A 22432-nucleotide genomic window follows, 5' to 3' on the forward strand; every position below is an offset into this window, starting at 1 on the left:
GGATATATTAAGATTGAGGCTAGGTTCACACCGTAGCGATGCGGGAACGCCGCAAATCCGCAGCGTTTTCCCGCATCGCATGCCTCCCGCCGGCAGTTCACACTGCCCTATGCGGACTGCTGGGAGTGTCAATGAAATCTTAATGACACCCCCAGATCTGTCCGCATATCGCAGTGCGATCTGCACACTCGGACAGGAATCAGATCGCATGGTGTGAACACCCATGCGATCCGATTCTGCTGCGGACCAAAAAAAGGGTCCCGTGCGAGTTTGCGGCGGGTGCGATGTGAATTCAGCCATACTATCTGTATGGCTGAACTCGCATCGCTACAGAGATCGGATGTGATTTGTACTGCAGTGCGGTGCGAATCACATCCGGATCTCCCACCCGCAGCAGTGTGAACCCAGCCTAATTAATCATTATGAGCCATGTGTTTTAAGTAGCACTGTGAAAATATAAGCCATTGCCCTGTCTCTTAATTATAAGTTTTAAAGAAGAAGGGCATAAAAAATGTAATTAAATTATATTCTTTAATAGCCAAAAAAAGTCTATAAAATCCACCTTGCATGCACTAAACACCTTTGCAAACCCAGATATTACCTTGTGAATGAAGCAGTGGCATCAGCACTTTGCTTCATGTAGCCTGTGTAGAGAGCAGAGCTGTGGGAGGGACCAGGCAGGCTCCACCCACTACAGGCTGCCTGAAGAAAGTCACAGCAGGAGGCGGATACAAGACCAGTCACCCCGCACAAGGAGAGAGAGCAGCAGTGAGTGGTCCCTATTACAGGAAAAGCTTCACACTGCATACTGCACAGATCTAAAAAATACCCCAAGCACACCAAAATTCATGGAAGAATAAACAATCTTCTATTTAGAAAATATTTGCTTATCCTGGAGTTTGGTTTTATATGAAATTTTATTCTGGATGGTCTCATAACTGTCAAAGCTGTCTCCAAAGAAATTCAGTGCAGAAGTAACCAATACATGAAAACATAGCACAATCCTTTGCTACAAGACAGATAATCAGAATTTAAGAAATGCTGTATACCTGATTCTGTTGGTAAGTTCCCTGTTACATCCCGCTCAGTGGCCTTAAATGTAGCCATACATTAAGCTCCATTCACACCAATGCGTTTTTTCATGCTTTTTGCAGAAACACAGGACATTTTTTTTAACATGAGCTCCTATGGAACACGTTCACATCAATGCATTTTTGTGCCTCTGCTTCTTTGGAAAGGGGACTTTTTTTTATAAGCAAAACAGTGCTTTTTTTTTTTTTTTTGCGTTTTTGGGGTTAATAGACTTCTAAAGCCTTGTACACACGATCGGAGAATCCGTCGGAATGTGTCCTATCGGACCATGTTGTCGGATAATCCGACTGTGTGTGGTATGCATTGGAATGTTTCCGTCGGAATATCCGTCCGACCCAAATTTCCAACTTGTTGGAAATATTTCCCGACCAACTGGTTCGATCGGACATACTGAGATCATGTGTAGAGAATTTTGATCTATACTGAGTAACATTCCACTCCAGAGCTTTATGCCAAATAACAGCCACATCCCTCGGCACAAGTGTCCCTATCCAGACTCATCTTACAGAGGCAGTGAGGGGACATGTCTAACTAGGTCTGTTAGATCCCTTTCACACCACACTACCCATAGCGTATAAAAATAGCTGCATTTTACCGTTGGATTTGCGGCGCATTTTGGCCGCTAGTGGGGCGATTTTACCCCCGCTAGCGGCCAAGAAAGGGTTAAAACCACCAGCAATACACTGCAATAGCGGCGTTTTGCTGGCGGTATTACAGCGTTGCCCCATTGATTTCAATGGGGAGCAGCGGTGGAGGAGGTGCTGGCAGGACTTTTTCCTGACGTCCTGCCAGCGCACCGCTGTAGTGTGAAAGCCCTCAGGCTTTCACACTACAGACAATGGTGCAGCTTTTTTAGGGCAGATTGCAGGCGCTATTTCTAACGCTATAGCGCCTGCAAAACACCCTGGTGTGAAAGGGGTCTTAGATTACAGACTGCACCAGGTTCAACTCTGGAGGCTGTTGAACTACACAGACACTATAAGACATGCTGTTAAAACAAGAAAGTACTATTCAAGTATGAAAATAGAGTTACAGTGCCTTGAAAATGTATTCATACCCCTTGGAATTTTCCAAATTTTGTCATGTTACAGCCTAAAACGTAAATTTATTTTATTGGGATTTTTTGTGATAGCCCTACACAAAGTGGCACATAATTATGACGTGAAAGGAAAATGATAAATGGTTTTCAAATTGTTTTACAAATATCTGAAAAGTGTGACGTGCATTTGTATTCAGCACCCTTTACTCTGATACCTCTAACTACAATTAGGGGAACCAATTACCTTCAGAAGTCACCTAATTAGTAAATAGATTAAACCTGTGTGTAGTTTAATCTCAGTATAAGTACAGATGTTCTGTAAAGCCCTCAGAGGTTTGTTAGAGAACCTTGGTGAACAAACAGCATCACGAAGGTCAAGGAACACACCAGACAGGTCAGGGATAAAGTTGTGGAGAAGTTTAACCACCTCAATACAGTGCAGTTACACCCCCTTCCTGACCAGACCAATTTTCAGCTTTCAGCGCTCTCACAGTTTGAATGACAATTACTCAGTCATCCAACACTGTATCCATATGAAACTTGCGTCCTTTTTTCCACACAAATAGAGCTTTCTTTTAGTGGTATTTAATCACTAGTGGGTTTTTTATTTTTTGTGCTATAAATAAAATAAAACGTAAATTTTGTGAAAAAAATGCCTTTTTCTTTGTTTCTGTCATAAATTTTTGCTAATTAGTAATTTTTCTTCGTAAATTTTGGCCAAAATTTATACTGCTACATATCTTTGGTAAAAATAACCCACATTAGTATATATTATTTGGTCTTTGTGAAAGTTATAGAGTCTACAAACTATGGTGCCAATCAGTGAAAATTGATCACTTCTGATCAGGCCTTCAGTACATCAGGTGTATCTCATTTCTTGAGACACTAACAAGTCAGGAAAGTACAAATAACCCCCAAATGACCCCTTTTTACAAAGTAGACATCCCAAGGTATTAAGTAAGTAACATGGTGAGTTTTTTTAAGTTGTCATTTTTTCCCACAATTCTTTGCAAAATGAAGATTTTTATTATCAGGTTATTTCTCACACACAGCATATGCATACAACAAATTACACCCAAAATACATTCTGCTACTCTTCCCGAGTACGGCGATACCACATGTGTGAGACTTTTACACAGCCTGGCCACATACAGAGCACCAACATTGATGTAGTACCTTCAGACGTTCTACGAGCAAAAATGACGCATCTCATTTCTCAACCACCTATTACACTTTTGAAGGCCCTGGAGTACCAGGACAATGGAATTTCCCATAAAATGACCCCATTTTGGAAAGCAAACACCCCAACGTATAATCTGTGAGGCATAATGAGTCTTTTGAATGGTTAATTTTTTTCCAGAAGTTTTTGGAATATGTGGAAAAAAATTAAAACGCATTTTTTTTTTTACACAAAATTGTCAATTTATAAGATATTTCTAACACATAGCATGTATATAGCAAAAATTACACCCCAAAATACATTCTGCTACTCCTCCCGAGTATGGCGATACCACATGTGTAGGACTTTTACACAGCCTGGCCACATAGAGAGGCCGAACATTGAAGTAGTACGTTCAGGCGTTCTAGGAGCATAAATGACACATCTCATTTCATTCCTACCCATCACACTTTTGAAGGTCCTGGACCACAGGACAGTGAAATTACCCACAAAATGACCCCATTTTGGAAAGCAAACACCCCAACGTATATTCTATGAGACATGGGCTGCAAATAGGTACTCGGGTACTCTGATGGGCTGGAGATAGGTACTCGGGTACTCTGATGGCCTGGTGACAGGTACTCGGGTACTCTGATGGCCTGGTGACAGGTACTCGGGTACTCTGATGGCCTGGTGACAGGTACTCGGGTACTCTGATAGCCTGGTGACAGGTACTCGGGTACTCTGATGGGGTGGTGACAGGTACTCTGATGGTTTGGTGACTGGTATTTGGGTACTCTGAAGGGCGGTGACAGGTACTCAAATGGACTGTGACAGGTACTCGGGTACTCAGATGAACTGTGACAGGTACTCGGGTACTCAGATGGACTGGAACAGGTACTCGGGTACTCAGATGGGCTGTGACAGGTACTCGGGTACCCTGATGGACTGTGACAGGTACTCGGTACTCTAATGGACTGTGACAGGTACTCGGTACTCTAATGGACTGTGACAGGTACTCAGTACTCTAATGGACTGTGACAGGTACTCGGTACTCTAATGGACTGTGACAGGTACTCGGTACTCTAATGGACTGTGACAGGTACTAGGTACTCTAATGGACTGTGACAGGTACTCGGTACTCTAATGGACTGTGACAGGTACTCGGGTACCCTGATGGGCCGTGGCAGATACTCTGGTACCCTGATGGGCCGTGACAGGTACTCGGGTACCCTGATGGGCCGTGACAGGTACTCGGGTACCCTGATGGGCCGTGACAGGTACTCGGGTACTCTGATGTGCCGTGACAGGTACTCGGGTACTCTGATGTGCCGTGACAGGTACTCGGGTACTCTAATGTGCCGTGACAGGTACTCGGGTACTCTGATGGGCCGTGACAGGTACTCGGGTACTCTGATGGGCCGTGACAGGTACTCGGGTACTCTGATGTGCCGTGGCAGGTACTCGGGTACTCTGATGTGCCGTGACAGGTACTCGGGTACTCTGATGGGCCGGGACAGGTACTCGGGTACTCTGATGGGCTGGGACAGGTACTCTGGTACTCTGATGGGCTGGGACAGGTACTCGGGTACTCTGATGGGCTGTGACGGGTACTCAAATACTCTGATGGACTGTGACAGGTACTCTGATGGACTGTGATTGACAGGTACTATGAGGGGTGGTGACAGGTCCTCTTTATTGGGGGGGGGCAATCAGTATGATTGGTGTACACTGTATGCGGTAACGAGATGTTACCGCAATCTCCTCCTCACACACGATCGGTGTGTGAGGAGGAGAACCCGGTAACATCCCGTTACCGCGGTTTGTTTACATTTTAGTGATCGGCTGTTTACCAGCGTCGGTGACAAGCAGTGTTCCCGGGGAACACGCCGCCACCGACGTGCACGCGCAGCGCGATCGCGCACATGCGCCGTGCACGTTCGGGGTGTGACCATCTGTGATCGGCCGTGACTTCATCACGGCCGTTCTCGTGGTAAACAGCCATAACGAATGGCTGTTCACCCCCTTCGGTGGCGAGCGGTGTCTCCGTGACACGCCGCCACCGAAGAAACAGGGATGCGCGCGCACGATCGTGCGCATTCCCTGTTTAAACGGGAGGCCGTCATATGACAGCCTCCCGATACAATAGGTGCGCCGCCTGGCCATCATTTGACAGCCGGCGGTCGGCATCTAGTTAAAGCAGGATTAGGTTATAAAAAAAATCTCAAGTTTTCAACAGAGCACTGTTCAATCCATCTTCCGAAAATGGAAAGAATATGGCTCAACTGCAAACCTACCAAAACATTGCTGTCCACCTATACTGACAGGCCAGGCAAAGAGAGCATTAATCAACCAAGAGGCCCATGGCAAATCCGAAGCTGCTCAGCTCAGGTGAGAGAATCTGTGCATGGGACAACCGTTAGTTGTGCACTCCACAAATCTGGCCTTTATGGAAGAGTGGCAAGAAGAAAGCCATTGTTGAAATAAAGCCAATAAAGTTTGCGAGAAGCCATGTGGGGGACACAGTAAACATGCAGAAGAAGGTGCTCCGGTCAGATGAAACCAAAATTGAACTTTTTGGCCTAAAAGCAAAACACTGTGTGGCAGAAAACTAACACTGTGCATCACCCTGAACACACCATCCCCACCGTGAAATGTGGTGGCAGCATCATGTTGTGGGGATGCTTTTCTTCAGCAAGGGACAGGGAAGCTGGTCAGAGTTGATAGGAAGATGGATGGAGTCAAATACAGGGCAATTTTACAAGATAACCTGTTAGAATCTGCAAAATACTTGAGACTGGGGCGGAGGTTCACCTTCCATCAGGACAACGACCCAAAACATACAGACAGAGCTACAATATAACGGTTTAGATCAAAGCATATTCATGTGTTAGAATGGCCCAATCAAAGTCCAGACCTAAATCCAATTCAAAATCTGTGACAAGACTTGAAAATTGCTGTTCACAGACGCTCTCCATCCAATCTGAGATATTTTACAAAGAAGAATGGGCAAAAAAACTCTCTAGATGTGCAAAGCTGGTAGAGACATCCCCCAAAAGACTTGCAGCTGTAATTGCAGCAAAAGGTGGTTCTACAAATATTGACTGGGGGGGGGCTGAATACAAATGCACACCACACTTTTCACATATTTATTTGTAAACATCTTTGAAAACCATTTATTATTTTCATTCCACTTCACAATTATGTACCACTTTGTGTTGGTCTGTCACAGTGATGGTGAACCTTGGCACCCCAGATGTTTTGGAACTACATTTCCCATGATGCTCAACTACACTGCAGAGTGAATGAGCATCATGGGAAATGTAGTTCCAAAACATCTGGGGTGCCGAGATTTGCCATCACTGGTCTATCACATAAAATCCCAATAAGATACGTTGACGTTTTTAGTTGTAACATGACAAAATGTGGAAAATTTCAAGGGGTATGAATACTTTTTCAAGGCACTATACGACAAGGTATATATCAGAATATTTATTTCTGTAAATTCAGTTGGGCTTTAAAGTGAAAATCCCCACAACACTGAACCAAATGTATTTTTTTTTAGCAGATGAGGCAAATATTTTAACGTGGCCCACAAGCCATGGATGGTTACTAAGAGGAAATAGTGCCCTTTGGTCAGAGATTTTTCAAAACTAATCTGTCACACCTTTTTAAAAGTTTTAATATGTATTATTAAGATCATTTAACAGATAATCGTGTAAGTGGAAAAAGTCCACATGCTCATTTCTGGTCAACAAAGGCTTTCTTCTACTATAATTAGGGCCTTCTCAGCACTCATGGCCAACAGATATCAAATGGTTTATTTACAAGAGTCACATTGACATGAGCTATACATTTTATATATGATTGCTTCTGTTGTTCTGCACTTGATAATATAATAACGTGAGTGTCTCATTGAACACATTGGACCATTACTGTGGAAGGCCAACAATGTTGCAATTTAAGCTTGTGTAGATGAGAATATAAAACATTGGTAGGCCCAATCTGCCCATGTATGTGCCTGTTTTTTGCTCTCACTCTATTAAAAATCTCTTCAACCTTTCCTTCTTTTCTCTATCGTAGCAACCCATCTCTCCATCCCCTCTCTTAACACAGCGCTGGCTGAACATGTGCCTCTGCCCTTTATCAGTTGCTTTCATATCAGGATGTCTCCTTTCACGGTGAATAATTGATGTGGTTTATCAAAGAAAACCAACATGCATGCTTCATCAGGCTCACTTGAGCCCTTTGATCAAAAAAATTATGCTTTGACTTGTGATATTATCAGCATCTGCTTGCATTCAACACAAAATCACTTTGAATTAAAAATTAACGACTCCCTGCTTAGCTTCTGAAAGCGTGTTCTTGGTCCTTCCCGCAGGGAACTCTAGACTATCAAGGGAGCAAGAGGAAGCCGAGAAAACTTGGGTAAATATCCATCCTGAATTTAACAACTGTAAACAGAAGTCCTTTTGTAAAATGGAAAATTCTTAAACATTGAAATTGTTTAATATTGCCCCCCTGGATGTGTATATGGCTCCCTACTAACAAGCATAATGATAGCAGCTTAAAATTCAGCAAAGTGCCAGCTGTAACGAATCACAAATTATGATAAAAAGGCCTGTTATCAAAAGGACATTAATATTGGAAGTTTAAGGGGATCTGGGATATTAGAAATATAGGAGATGCCACTGCTAACTTGTTTTTTTAAAAAGGTTGTAAAGGTTTCAGGTTTTTTACCTTAATGCATTATCTGCCAAAAGGTAAAAAAAAAACTTTTATTTACAGCTCCCCAGCCCCCCTAATAACTTACAAAAGCCTGATCTCGATCCAGCACTGTGCCTGAGAGCAGCACTGCCGGACTCTGTGAGAGCAATGGTAGACATTGGCTTCTGCTGCTGTCAATCAAATCCAGGGTTAGGGGGCGGGGGCACACACAGCCTGACTTGGGACAGAGTCTGAAAGTCTGCCACCATAGGAAGCGGCCCTCCTATGGTGGCACACAGAGAAGAGGAGCCCACAGCGACAGCACAGGACCCTAGAAGAGAAGATTCAGGGCCACCCTGTGCAAAACCATTGTACAGAGTAGGTAAGTTTAACATGTTTGTTAAAAAAAAAAAAGAACCTTTCGGGCGGCACAGTGGTGTAGTGGGTAGCACTCTTGTCTAGCAGTAAAAAGGGTTGCTGGTTTGAATCCGAACCATGACACTACCTACCTGGAGTTTGCATCTCCCTGTACCTGCGTGAGTTTTGCCTGGAGTTTGCATGTTCTCCCTGTGTCTGTGTGAGTTTTGCCTGGAGTTTGCATGTCCTCCCTGTGCCTGCGTGGGTTTCCTCCGGGTACTCCGGTTTCCTCCCACACTCCAAAGACATGCTGGTAGGTTAATTGGCTTCTGTTCAAAATTGGCCCTAGTATATGAATGGGGACCTTGGATTGTGGGATCCTTGAAGGTAGGGACTGATGTGAGTGTGTAATGTACAGGGATAGGGACAATTGTAGAAACCCACACTCACTCAGGTTGAACTGGATGGACTGGTGTCTTTATTCAACCTTACTAACTATGTAACGTTACAATAGCTCTAAGGAAAGTGGAAACATAGCCCTGGACCCTATTGGTATTACTATCTTATCTTAAAGAGGAAGTAAACCCTGATGAGTTTACTTCCTCTTTCATTCCCTGCAAAGGCAAAGCATAATGGACTACTATGCATTGCATAGTAGCCCATTATGTGTCACTTACCTGACACAGGAGCCAGCGAAGTCACCGCTGTCCCCTTTAGTCCGCCGCATCCATCTTTTCGGTGGGTCTTGCAGCTCCGCCGCTGTCATTCGGCGAAGCCTCGATGATGTCACTCCCGCACATGCGCACGGGAGCCGAGACGCGCGGCATTGCGCGGTATCTTCGTTATCGAGGATGCCACGCTCAGTGCGCCTGCGCGCCGCTGTCTACGGCGCATGCGCCGTAGACAGAGGTGCCCGTCTGTGGGCAAATATCTCCTAAACCGTATAGGTTTGGGAGATATTTCTTAGACCTACAGGTAAGCCTTAATCTAGGCTTACCTGTAGGTCAAAGTGGTTTGTAAGGGTTTACAACCACTTTAAGGTATTGATGTTGATGTAGGTGTTCTGGTTCCTGGGCAGGTGGCCTCTGCACCCCCGAGGATCACCACAATCCCCTTGGCTTTTAGTGTATTGTAACAAAAATGGAGATTGAAGTGCCAAACCACTGCTAAAAGGTCCACAGACAACTTTATTTCTATAAAGGTTAGAAGAAGGATAATCAAAAGAGTAGCTAAGGCATTTCAAGTGTCGAAAAACTGCCTCCTTCATCAGGGTTATAAAAAACATAAGGACATCTTTATAACAATACACTATTAATATAGTATCCCTTTTCATGGTTAAATCCACATAACCAATGGTCAATAGTATTGAATGTTGATAATCAAAAAGTTGGGTAACACTGAATAAATAACTACGAATCTAAGACAAATGTGAGAATCTCTATAATAAAACATACAATTTCAGTTCCTCAGTTGGGTTAAAAAACATGAATACCCCTACCTTTCCATCTCCTTCCCCTTTCTCTCCCTCCAATTAAAAAGCATTATTTATAGATCATAATTCATAAACTAGTTGCTGTTGGTTTTCTGCTACACTTTGAATTACTTAAAGTGGAACTTTAGTCAGAAAAGTAAGTCCTGATAGATTACTTCAGACTGGCCCCTTTTGCAGGTATAGCTATGTAAAACAATAAAAATAAGTGTCTATACTGTTTAAAATCTAGTGATGCACTGCCTCATTCCGCTATGCACTTGCTCATTTATTCTCTATTGTTGGCATTGTACTGAAAATTAGAGCTAAAAGCTGATCTGCTGACAGCCTATAGATTTACTGCTGCTCAGGGGCTCTGGGATTTAACAAAAACATTCTCCATCAAGAAGAAACAGGATCAATGCCGGAGACAATTTATGTCCTTCATTTATCCCCCAACAGCTACTTATGAGAGATTTTTTTTCTGCCCCTAGAAGCAAATAGTGTTATCCTATGTGTCCATGCACACTATTGTAGGCTAGAAGCGTTTTTCAAACTTTTTTTTTTCATTTTTGGGACCAATTTGGCTCCCAAATGCTGAACTCTCCTAAACATTGTCAACTGCTTCTAATAGCCATTTTTTTAATACCGGCATCCTTGACAACCAGTAAATAGCTGGTTGCAGAAGAATGGACCGGCAAGCCAGCTGCCAGTTCCTTTACAATCAATGACTCATTAGCTGTCAGCGGGATACCCCACTGACAGCTGAATGTAAACAAAAGAATTGCCACCAATGAAAAAAACAGCACAGCCCCCCCCCCCCCCCCCAATCCATACCAGGCCATTCGGGTCTTGTATTGATTTTTGGAGAACACTCCGCCAATTTTTTTTTTTAAATGGTGTGTCCCCTCAAAATCCATACCAGATCCTTATATAAGCATACAGCTTGCCAGTTCAAGAAAGTGGGGATGAGTGAGTACCCCCCCCCCCCCCCTCGAGCACCCCTGGTTTTTACATCTTTTTTTTTGGACATCTAAAACGGCTCTGTGTTTTTACTCACGTCTAACACTTTTGGTGAATGAGTGCAATGTACCCCATATTCATGCACATGGGGGTGGGATCTGGGGCCCCCCTTGTTAAAGGGGGCTCCCAGATTCCAATAAGACTCCCACCCGCAAATCCTCACAACCACCGCCTAGGGTTGTTGGGACGAGGCCCTTGTCCCCTACCCCAAAGCACCCCTCCATGAGGTCATGTGGCCTGGTATGGTTTAGGAGGGGGGACCGTCTCACTGGTCCCTCCTCTTTTCTGGTCTGCCAGGCTGCATGATTGGATCAGGGTCCTCTAGTCTGGTATGAGTTTTGGGGGAGACTCCCACGCCATTTTTTTTTACATTTTGGCACGGGGTTCCCCTACAAATTCATACTTCATCGAGGGACTCATGCCATATATATATATTTTTTTGCTGTGGGGTTCCCCTTAAAATTCATACCAGACCTGAAGGGCCTGGCATGGGTTGGAGGAGGGGACTCCCACACTGTTTTTATTCTTAACATTTTCATTGCCAGCAATTCCTTTGTTTACAATCAGCTGTCAGTGAGGAACCCGCTGACAGCTAATGAGCCATCGGTTGTTAAGGATGTGACAGCCAGCTTAATAGCCTGCAACTTAACAATCAGTTGAACTGCTAAACACAAGCAAAACCCCAGCACACAAAAGGGAAAAACGCTGGAATTTTTTTTAACATTATTTGTTTTATACAGCTTTTTTCCAGCATTTTTTTTTTTTTTTTAGCTCGTAGTATACATGGAGCCTAATTAATGTGGAATGCATGTTCCTTGCTAAAGAACTTTATTTTTTATCAAGTTGTCATGAGTAAAGTTTCACTGTAAAGTATATGTAAAGCTAAAATTATTTTTTTCAGTTTATCAAAAGGATAACGATTAAATTTCCTATCAGGTTAAGGGTATTTTTTGCTTCCTGTGTCTCACTAAGGAAAATTCCCTTCACTTCCAATCCTAAAGACTCAACAAGACAAGAAAGGAAATCTCTCCAAAGTGAACGGCATTGCTATCTTAAGCTGGCCATACACTAGTAGATTTTTGAACAAATGTTTGCACGAGCATTTGTACTAAAATTCTCATAACATTGACAAATGCTGTTCGAAGGTAATTCAAAATTTTGTTTAAATATAGCATTGAATTTCAGAATGAATGGACTTTACCAAATAAAGACTATATACATTGTTAGGCTGGGTTCCCACTATTGCCGCATGCGGCTCACAGCGGGGATCTAGTGCGTCCCCATTCACCGTTTCAGGTCTGGTTTCAGCCCAAATGTTTTGGGCTGAATTCAAAGAATTAACTCTTACAGTGCAGGCACTGCTCCACTGCAGGGAATATTTTTTAGTGGCCTGGAGTTAGGCTTTAATTTTTGCGGTTGCATAAAAAAAACATTTTATTAGGAGTTTTTTCCTTTATTTTCACCTGATGGACTGGTGTCTTTATTCAACCCTACTAACTATTTAACTATGCACTTACCTGCAAACAAAGCCTGTGATGTCCACAAGCTCCCCACTGGTGGCATCCATCTTCATCCCTCTTTCTTCCGTGTGACTGGCCGAAGTCGCATAACGGCACTCCCGCACCTGTGCACAGGAGCCAACGGTCACGGCACAAGCCCTTCAGAAATGGCATGGTTGTGCCCTTTCTTCAGTGTGCATGCAAGCGTACATATTAAATATCTCCTAAACCATGCATGTTTAGGAGATATTTCCAGTACCTACAGGTAAGCCTTATTATATACACTTTAAGCAGCTACAGCAACCGTATTTTATTACACCTTCTTCAGTGTTACATGGGTTGGCTCAACCCTCTAAATTAAACTTTTGCTAGACAGCTTGATCTGCTAAAGGAAATTGAAAAATAACAGACTTACTGGCTGGATCACCAGATGAAAGTAAAAGCCTAAAAAAAGAAACTGAATGCAACCACCACATCTAATAGTTTTTAAGCTGCAATACAATACATTTTTGGATTTGGGTTTAATACTGCCTTAAAGTGTAATTTAAGCTAAATAAAATGCTGACAGGTAGGATTTTTATGAAGAAGACCCTATTGGCCTCTTCTATGATAACTGAAAAGGGCTTCTGATATGGAGAACTCAAGAAAGGTATGCCACATCCCGATTGTATCAAGGAACAGGGAGGAACCTCTTACGGGTAGAACTTTACCAGCACTACCACGTACAAAAACAGTAATTGAAATAATATCAAAAATGTTTTGAAAAACACATATAGAATATTGCACATGAACGTGGATGTATAAATACAAAAGATGCAAAGAAAAGATCTAGCTTTCTGAACCCAACACGTTTCAGAGATGAATGCTGTCTCCTTCATCAGGGATTTCACAGGAAATATAATATCTGTATGGAGCAGTGACATCAATTGCAGGCACCAATTCAGTAAGATAGTCAAGTGAATTAGGTTCATTAGCAGCTTCTCCAAAAACGTCCCATCAAGAGCCCTCTGAGAGGCCCCCCTGCCTGCAATTGATGTCACTGCTCCATACAGATATTATATTTCCTGTGAAAACCCCTGATGAAGGAGACAGCATTCATCTCTGAAACGTGTTGGGTTCAGGAAGCTAGATCTTTTCTTTGCATCTTTTGTATTTATACATCCACGTTCATGTGCAACATTCTATATGTTTTTCAATACATTTTTTATATTTTTTCAATTACTGTTTGTGGATGTGGTAGTGCCGGTAAAGTCCCACCCGTAGGGGGTTCCTCCCGGTTCCTTCTATTATAACTGATTCTGCCAGTCTGAGCTGCACATGCCCATTTTCAGAAATAATGCAGTTTATTTCTGCACATCAAATAAACTCATCGAATAAAATAAAATAAAATAGTTGGACTTTTCCAACTGAAGAGAGTCAGAGAAGTTTGTATTATTTCTTTAACAATATAACAATAAGTTACTGCTTTTTTTTCCTTTTGTCTCCACTAACAAAATGTTGTGTTTTAACACTCCGGTTGTTGGACCCTAATATGCCATACAAATCGGAGACTCGTAATAGATTGTTTAATGTATTGTATGATTTATTTTTCACCTATCTGTTTCAGCCAAGTCAAAGTGCTAGACAGAGAAGATGAATATTACAAACTCTTATCAACTGCCGATTCCATTCCTGAGGAGGATCTATCTGTTTGCTCTCCTTTGGCACAGCAAGAAATGTTTTTTGCCTCTAGCTAAACCTCTGTTCTCTAATCCACATTATTTTGGAACTGGTAAGAATATGTGATATTTATTGCAGGGATAATCATGTTTTCTATAAAGATCACAGGAGATTTGGACCCTATATAATGTATACATACTGTAAGTTTACAACAATACAATATGGAAGATTTATCAATTAAGTACAAGCTGTTTATTAAAAAAAGTAAATGTGTTCACTTTGAATGTTTGAGGCGGTTGAAAAAACAGGATTTTTGCATTGGTTATTCAAAATCAAAAGAGCTCAGTACACATTGACTTTGCTAAGTGAATAATGTCAATTTCATTAGTAAATTTAGTTTAGTTTATTTTTTCTTCTTGTGGATGAAAGTGACTATCCAAATACTGAAATGCTTATATATACCCAGTTTGGTGTATATATAAAACATGACCTGCATCCTGAGTGAATCATTTGATTCCCCAATCCACGATAAACAGTGTGGGTGAAGGAATCACTCCTGCCAGCTATTGCATTCATTAGTTAGTGACACCTGTGGATAATGAATAACTGAACAGTGATGGCATCTGATAGGATGCCGCCACTGTTAGGTCACAATTTTCCACCCGGCTCCTTCGACAAAAGTCAATTGAAAAATAGACTTTTGTCAAGCCAGGCAGTGCCGATAGGACCCCCCTCCCACAGCTAGAATTTTGTCCATTTTAGAAAGAATTTGCAAAAACCCAAGCATTGTATGGATAGCTTTAGTTTATACTATTTTGTTTTACTGGAATACAATTTCATTTTAACATCACCATACACAGCACTTTAATATATTGCAGCAGAATTCATCTGTAACTTGTATCTATGTAGAGGTTGAGAGGCTGATTTAGCACAGGAGTTGGGAATCTTCAATTGGCTTAGGGAATGACAACACATGAAACACAATACTCAAAAAAATATATTCCTTCTCATTCAGGCAGTGGTAAAAGCAGGCAGTTGAACCGCTGTTCTTACCCTCTGCAACCGCCCATCCGAACAAGGACATGCAGCGGCTGCAATGATTTTTTTTTTGTAGGCTCCTCAAGTTAACCTCCCTCATTGCATTTGGCAGGCAGCATTCCCCTAAATGTGACATCCTCAAGTTAATAGGATCATGTCACAACCTCTCTGCAACCATGTGCAATGCATGTGCGTGATGGTGCAGCCTTTTGAAGGGTAAAACAGGAGGTGAGGATGAGGATCACTTTGCAGAAGTGTGTAGGTTGCTTGGCAGAGGGGCGGCATCATACAAGTGATGGGATTGTACACTGCGCATGCCGTGCAGGTTATAAAAAACGCTATGAAAAATAGCTAGAATACACAGGAAAGGGTATTTTTTGATAGAAGAGACATTGAAAATCTCTTCTGCCAAAAACACCCTGCGTTCTAAAAAAAAGTTTAACATTCTGCTTGAAACACAGCTGCAGTGTTGGCCATCCCATCTAAGAACTGGTAAGAAACAATATATAACATTTTTGTTTTTGGGTTTTTTAAACACTTTAGGCTGGGTGCACACTATTGTGAATTGGATGAGGGTTTCCCAACATCCAATTTGCATAGTAGGAGATTGTGACCGGCTCTCTATGGAGCCACTTCACACATCTCCGCCGCGGCTCTGGTGCAAATTGCAGAGGAGTCCTGTGCATCTTTTGGTCCGTTTCAGGTCCGAATTCAGTCCACGATTCGGGCTGAAATCGGACCTGAAACTGTGATTGGAGATGCACCGGACTCCTGCTGTGAGCCCCGCCTTAAGCATGTGCAAAACCCATCCTCCTCCTTCCCCTTAGATTTCTCTTCTAGTATTTACACTATATTATGAGCCTGTTCTAAGACAACTCAAGTTCTGAGGTCTTTACTGTATTCCCATCAATCTACAAAAACCGTTTGGTTGAGGAAACAAGCAAGTGTTGCAGTTCGCAATCCCAGCATTCCAAAAATGTAACTGTTTTTGAAACCGTTAAATTGATAGGTTTAGTTTCGTTTTATAATTTACTGCTGGGGCTCTGGGCTTCAACTAAATGGCGGCCTCCAGCAAGAAACAGGAACAATGCTGGAGGCAATTTACACCACACGCTAATTTTGGTAGCATAATTATTAAGGTGCAATGTATTTTCCCGCTATGCAAACCACATTCTGACAAGCTCCACATTTTCCTTGCTAAAGAACATTATTTCTTATCAAGTTGTTATGGGTAAAGTTCCACTTTAACCACTTGCCGACCAGCGCACGCCGATGTACGTCGACAGAATGGCACGGGCAGGCAAATGGGCGTACATTTACGTCCCTTTAAATTTGCCGCCCTGCCACCGGGAGCGCGCCGCCGGCGGCGCGCTCCCACGCTGGTCGGGACCCCCGTGAGTCCGGTCGCGGGACCCGCGGACTCGATCGCAGCGGGCATACCCGCGATCGTCTCACGGAGCGGCCGAATGAAGAAATGCCGTTGTAAACAGCATTTCTCCATTCTGCCTAGCAACTAGTGACGCTGATCTCTGCTCCATGTGATTGGAGCAGAGATCAGTGTTCACTAAATGAAAGCCCAACCCCCCCACAGTTAGTAACACACCCCTAGGAACACTTAACCCCTACACTGCCACCCACTGGTTAACCCCTTCACTGCCAGTGTCATTTACAAAGGAATCACTGCATTTATATAGCAGTGATTACATAAATAAAGGTCCCAAAAATGTGTCAAAAATGTCCGATGGGTCCCCCACAATGTCGCAGTCACAATAAAAATCGCTGATCGCCGCCATTACTAGTAAAAAAAAAATAATAATAAATTATTAATAAAAATGCTATAAAACTATCCCTATTTTGTAAACGCTATAACTTTTGCGCAAACCAATCAATAATCGCTTATTGCGATTTTTTTACCAAAAATATGTAGAAGAATACGTATCGGCCTAAACTAAGGGAAAAAAATGTTTTTTTTATATATTTTTGGGGGATATTTATTATAACAAAAAGTAAAAAATAATGCGTTTTTTTCAAAATTGTCGCTCTATTTTTGTCTGTTTAGCGCAAAAAATAAAAACCGCAGGGGTGATCAAATACCACCAAAAAAAAGCTCTATTTGTGGGAAAAAAAGGACGTCAATTTTGTTTGGGAGCCACGTCGCACGACCGCGCAATTGTCAGTTAAAGCGACGCAGTGCCGAATCGCAAAAAGTGGTCTGGTCTTTGACCAGCAAAATGGTCCGGTCTGAAAGTGGTTAAGCTGCCTATACACAGGGCAAATTTCAACATGTTCCTCATGAACTGGGCAAAAGCTATAGTGATGGCCATCCCATCTAAGAACTGGTAAGCAGCAATATATTCATGGCGGCACAGTGGTGTAGTGGTTAGCACTCTCACCTAGCAGTAAGAAGGGTCGCTGGTTCAAATCCTAACCATGACACTGCCTGCCTAGAGTTTGCATGTTCTCCTTGTGCCTGCGTGGGTTTCTTCCGGGTACTCTGGCTTCCTCCCACACTCCAAAGACACGCAGGTAGGTTAATTGGCTTCTGTCCAAAATTGACCCTAGTATATGAATGGGGACCTTGGATTGTGGGCTCCTTGAGGGTAGGGACCTATGTGAGTGTGCAATGTACAGGGATAGGGACAATTGTAGACACTCACTCAGGTTGGACTGGTGTCTTTATTCAACCTTGCTAACTATATATTAAATTTTTTGTTTGTGCAAAACCCATCCTCCTCCTTGCCTTTAGATTCCTCACAGCAGCTCTCCTCTGAACTGGAGTAATCTTCTAGTATTTACACTATATTATGAGGCTGTCCTAAGTCAACTCAAGTCCTGAGGTCTTGACTATTGTATAACAGATGTACTGTCCCTCTATGCTAACGGACAAACCTTGCTACAGGCCCCATTACCATTCCCAATTAATAGAGACCACACCAAGTTGGGGTAAAATTGGCCGTAGCAGCCCCTTTATTAATAAATTTAAATGAACATAACCATAAACATCTGATATTCGCATTGGTCTTGGCGGGCACTACACATACCCTCTATTTAATAATAATAATACTAATAATAATACTAATGCACTGCGGAACCTTTTATATCTGCTAATAGGCCTCTAGCCGACATACTGGCTCGGAGACAACCAACTGACCGCAGTGCACCCGTTAACCAAATTCCAGCTAAAACCACCGTTAGCTGGAATACCACCATCGGGACCCATACCACCAATGGGTCCCTACTCTCCTTATCCGAGGTTTCTTCATTCACCAGCCAAGACCAACACCCGCCCGCTGCAACGACATCCTGAGTACACACCGATCTGTCGGAAGAAACAAAGTCAAGTACGAAAAACAAACAGGGAGGGTGGGTGGGAAGCTTGTTCCTGTTCTCTGCACTGATGATGGAGGGGGGAGGGGCCAGCTCCTTTTTACTCTCCTGTCCCCTCCTCCCCACCGCTCCTCCAATCAAGAAAGACCTAACCCTCTCTGTACCCTGTTAACTCTGTCATGCCCGCCCTGCGCTATCTCTTCATTTTATTTCGTTTTCGCTCCGGGCTCTTCTTGACTATTGTATAACAGATGTACTGTCCCTCTATGCTAACGGACAAACCTTGCTACAGGCCCCATTACCATTCCCAATTAATAGAGACCACACCAAGTTGGGGTAAAATTGGCCGTAGCAGCCCCTTTATTAATAAATTTAAATGAACATAACCATAAACATCTGATATTCGCATTGGTCTTGGCGGGCACTACACATACCCTCTATTTAATAATAATAATACTAATAATAATACTAATGCACTGCGGAACCTTTTATATCTGCTAATAGGCCTCTAGCCGACATACTGGCTCGGAGACAACCAACTGACCGCAGTGCACCCGTTAACCAAATTCCAGCTAAAACCACCGTTAGCTGGAATACCACCATCGGGACCCATACCACCAATGGGTCCCTACTCTCCTTATCCGAGGTTTCTTCATTCACCAGCCAAGACCAACACCCGCCACAGCGCCCAAGGGGAACACCTTACCCTTGGGAGCCCCACCAACCCCTACGCTCTCCAGCTGCCACCTGCAAACCCCCGGGCCCCCAAATTCCTCCGCCCAGAATAAAGGTCACTTCCCTACCCCAGAAGCACCTACCAGTATCCATGTCCAGCTCTAACCACCTGCTGCCCAGCCAACATTCCTGACCCCACACAGGCCGACATCCCCATTACCCTTTTTAGTTAACTATTTCCAGCCCCAGCTGCCAGGCAGTCACAATCTACAATTAAACGGGCAATGCTGCGGGGCCCCCACACAGCCTCCGCCAGGAAAGCCCCGCGTGTGTGCCCAACTCCACCTTCAGCACCCTCGTAACCACCCACATGGACATCAAGCGCACATGGTAACCACAAACCTTTTGACCGGCAGTATACGGCGGGCCCCATCCAGTAGTGCCTATTCTGCGCCCTACAGGCATGCCGCGCTCCCCAGCCTGCCCGGCACTCCTGCTCAAAGAGAGCCGGCCGCTCGTATAGCCATGCCCAAAACAGTGTCCCCCACTCCGACAGTCTGCCTCACTTGTCCCCTGAAACCCATACAAGGGCCCAAAAAATTAAAAGAAAAGAAAAAAGAAAAAAACCTTGGCAGCCTGCCCGCACCTGAAATCGTCGACAGGATGTGAGAAAGAAAGAGGAAAAAAGGAACAACAAAACAAAATATTAGCTACAGAGATGTATGTATACACACATATACCCCTAGGACCAACTCGGTTACCCCGCAAATGAGCTGAAAACCGGACCTGAACCCGACCCACACCTGGCCGCTTACCCACTGCCGCAAAAGTGAGACAATGCAATCCCGAGGAAATAACCCGACGCCCATGACCTCTCAAACAAACTGACGAGGAATATGAACATGGTGGACATTCCCCCACCGTCGCCACGGCCCCCCGCCTTCGGACCAGCCGCTCAAGCCCATCATTACCCCTCTAGTACCGTAGTACCATGCCCCCCAAATCTACTGGAAAGGCTACCCAGCTGGCCTCTCCCACCAGCCCCTGCCGCAAACCCAGGGAAAGCCATTGTGCACCACGAAACCCCCTTGCCGACATAACCCGAAAAACAAAACAATGGCCCCAAACCCAGTCCTCTGCAGCTACCACCGCACAGAGCTCTACGTGTCCCGACTTTTCGCGTGTGGGGAGGGGAGACACCGATAGCGCTCGTCCTCCAAATGGCAATGAAGCGACAGCAGCACTGCGAGTTAAAGAAACATACCCAACTCACTGAACCCAGAAACTAACCCGCAACCCTCTCCCCGGGACCCACAGTACCATCCCTGCCCGATGCACCAATGACAAGAATACTGCAATATCCCCTTATGAAGCAGCCCAACTCCCAAGCCTTCCTGCTTTTAGGATGACGTTCTGCCCCTAGGAGGTGGCAACACCCTACCAAGGACCGCTGATCCCCAAACCCCACATGACGTGGAAGCCGAAACTGCCCGCACCATGACCCCTTGGAAGCGCCCCACAGCACCCCTACACAGACCTACCTCCCTTAATGGCCAGCACACTCCCATGGCCATGCCTCGTACCTCCCAACCGACATACTCTGAATCCAAGAGGAAAACCTTATTCCCCCGGCCCACGAAGGAAACCCCACAGCCCGTCCGGCCGGACACGCGCCCGTAAACGCCTATAGCCCATCACCAACCTGCCCGATCACCCCCCAAAGCGCAATCAATCACCAACTGTGAAATCCCCCATCACGTACCAACAAGTTTAATGCAGGTAATACAATAAGCTAACGTCCCATCTACAGCCCGTGCAGGCCCATAAACCCACCATTGCCTACTCTACTACTTACCGTATACTTACTTGCCACCCTGATGTCACCACCGCGATGGTATACTGAACTGCTTGCGTACTCACCAGATATGTACTCAGTAGCCCGAAGTCACCACCGTGAATACATAAGTCTCTACTTCCATACCTACCAGATACTCACCCGCCACCACCATCACGTCAGGAAGGGAAACCACACCCCACCGCGGGCCCAATCAAAAGTTTCCACCATCATAAAAGGGGCACCATACCACCGATGGGCTCCACCACCATATGTGAACAGTTTAGGCAGGGCCACCCAAACCTGCTGGGCCCAACCAACCTTTCTCCATCGTCAGGAAGGGGCCGCCCATACCACTGATGGGACCGACCAAACATCACTTCACCGTTAGGAAGAGCCCCCCATACCTCCGAAGGGCATAACCAACAGTTCTCCACCATTAGTAAAAAATCCCCCCATACCTCTGATGGGCCAGACCACTCCGTCTCCACCGTCAGGAAGGGCCACCCATCCTCCGATGGGCCCGCCCAACACCCCTCCACCGTTATGAAAAGGGGGCCGCCCCTACCTCCGATGGGACCGACCGACCCCAGTTCAGATAGGAAGGGGCCCTGTACCTCCGATGGGCCCAACCCACTGATATCCCCCAGCCCCACAGGACCCCCCAACACCTCCAATGGACCCAACCACCATTATTACACCGTCGAGCAGGGACACCCATACATCCGATGGGCCTAACCCCCCGATATCCACCGTTAAGAAAAGAACCCCCTACTACAACCACACCCAAACCACTAGGCAACTACCGTTTGTGCCCCAACCCTCACTATATATTTATCTACGTTGTCATTTTGCCTTTTATGTGATTGTTTATTTATGTAGGTTTTTTTTTTATTTTATTTTATTTATTTTTTTTTTTTTTGTGTAGTGCCCAGTAGGGCACCCCCCACGCAACTGAGCACCAAAGCCCGTTGTGCCTAGCAAGAAAATGAAACAAACCCCATACCTACGCTAGCCCCTCCCCACGAGTCTTCCGGCAGGAAGGAACCCCCAAACTCAGGTCGGCACAACCCACCATGCTCCCTCCCAAGTAGGACGGGGCCCCCCACCTCAGCTAGGGCCCCCCCACTATTTCCCCCAGTAGGACAGGACACCCATCCCTCCGCCGGGCCCAGCCCTGCTGTTGCCCGTGCCCCATGCGGCCCAGCACCCCTGTCTCCGGGTCACTGCTCCCCGGCCCCCCTTTCCTTGAAAACACTGAAACCCGAATTGCGTCCGCACCCAACATGGAAAAAACCCGGCATCCCCATCTATTGCCCTTGCAAAAACCCCACCTCAAGGGCATGTAATGCCCCCCTGTCGCTCTGCGCCAGCTGGGCCAGCAGCGCTCTCCCCCTACTGTCCCGGCCAGAGCCCCATTCCCTTCCGCACAAACCCGGCTGCAGACCGGACCCGTTGCCCCTTCCCCCAACCATTAAACTCCCGCACTCCCGTACCGCCCTGGCACCGACGTGACGATAGGACGGACGAACCCAGGGGAACACCCGCATGCAAA

At 44.9% G+C, this 22432-nt stretch overlaps 1 protein-coding gene across 1 annotated transcript in view; it reads left to right on the forward strand.

Annotated features, from left to right (window-relative positions):
• MYO3B (myosin IIIB) overlaps positions 1-22432 on the forward strand; it is a 583926-nt gene that overhangs the window by 502784 nt on the left and 58710 nt on the right. The window contains exons 33-34 of the mRNA XM_077447966.1: positions 7672-7718; positions 13951-14115. Of these exons, the coding sequence (XP_077304092.1) occupies positions 7672-7718; positions 13951-14080 (177 nt within the window). The 3' untranslated portion in view covers positions 14081-14115. The remainder of the gene's footprint in view (positions 1-7671; positions 7719-13950; positions 14116-22432) is intronic.

This window comes from Lithobates pipiens, unplaced genomic scaffold (assembly GCF_037356315.1).
Source record: "Lithobates pipiens isolate NorthernLeopardFrog02 unplaced genomic scaffold, aLitPip1_a1.2 Scaffold_22, whole genome shotgun sequence".
NCBI classification, from domain to species: Eukaryota; Metazoa; Chordata; class Amphibia; order Anura; family Ranidae; genus Lithobates; species Lithobates pipiens.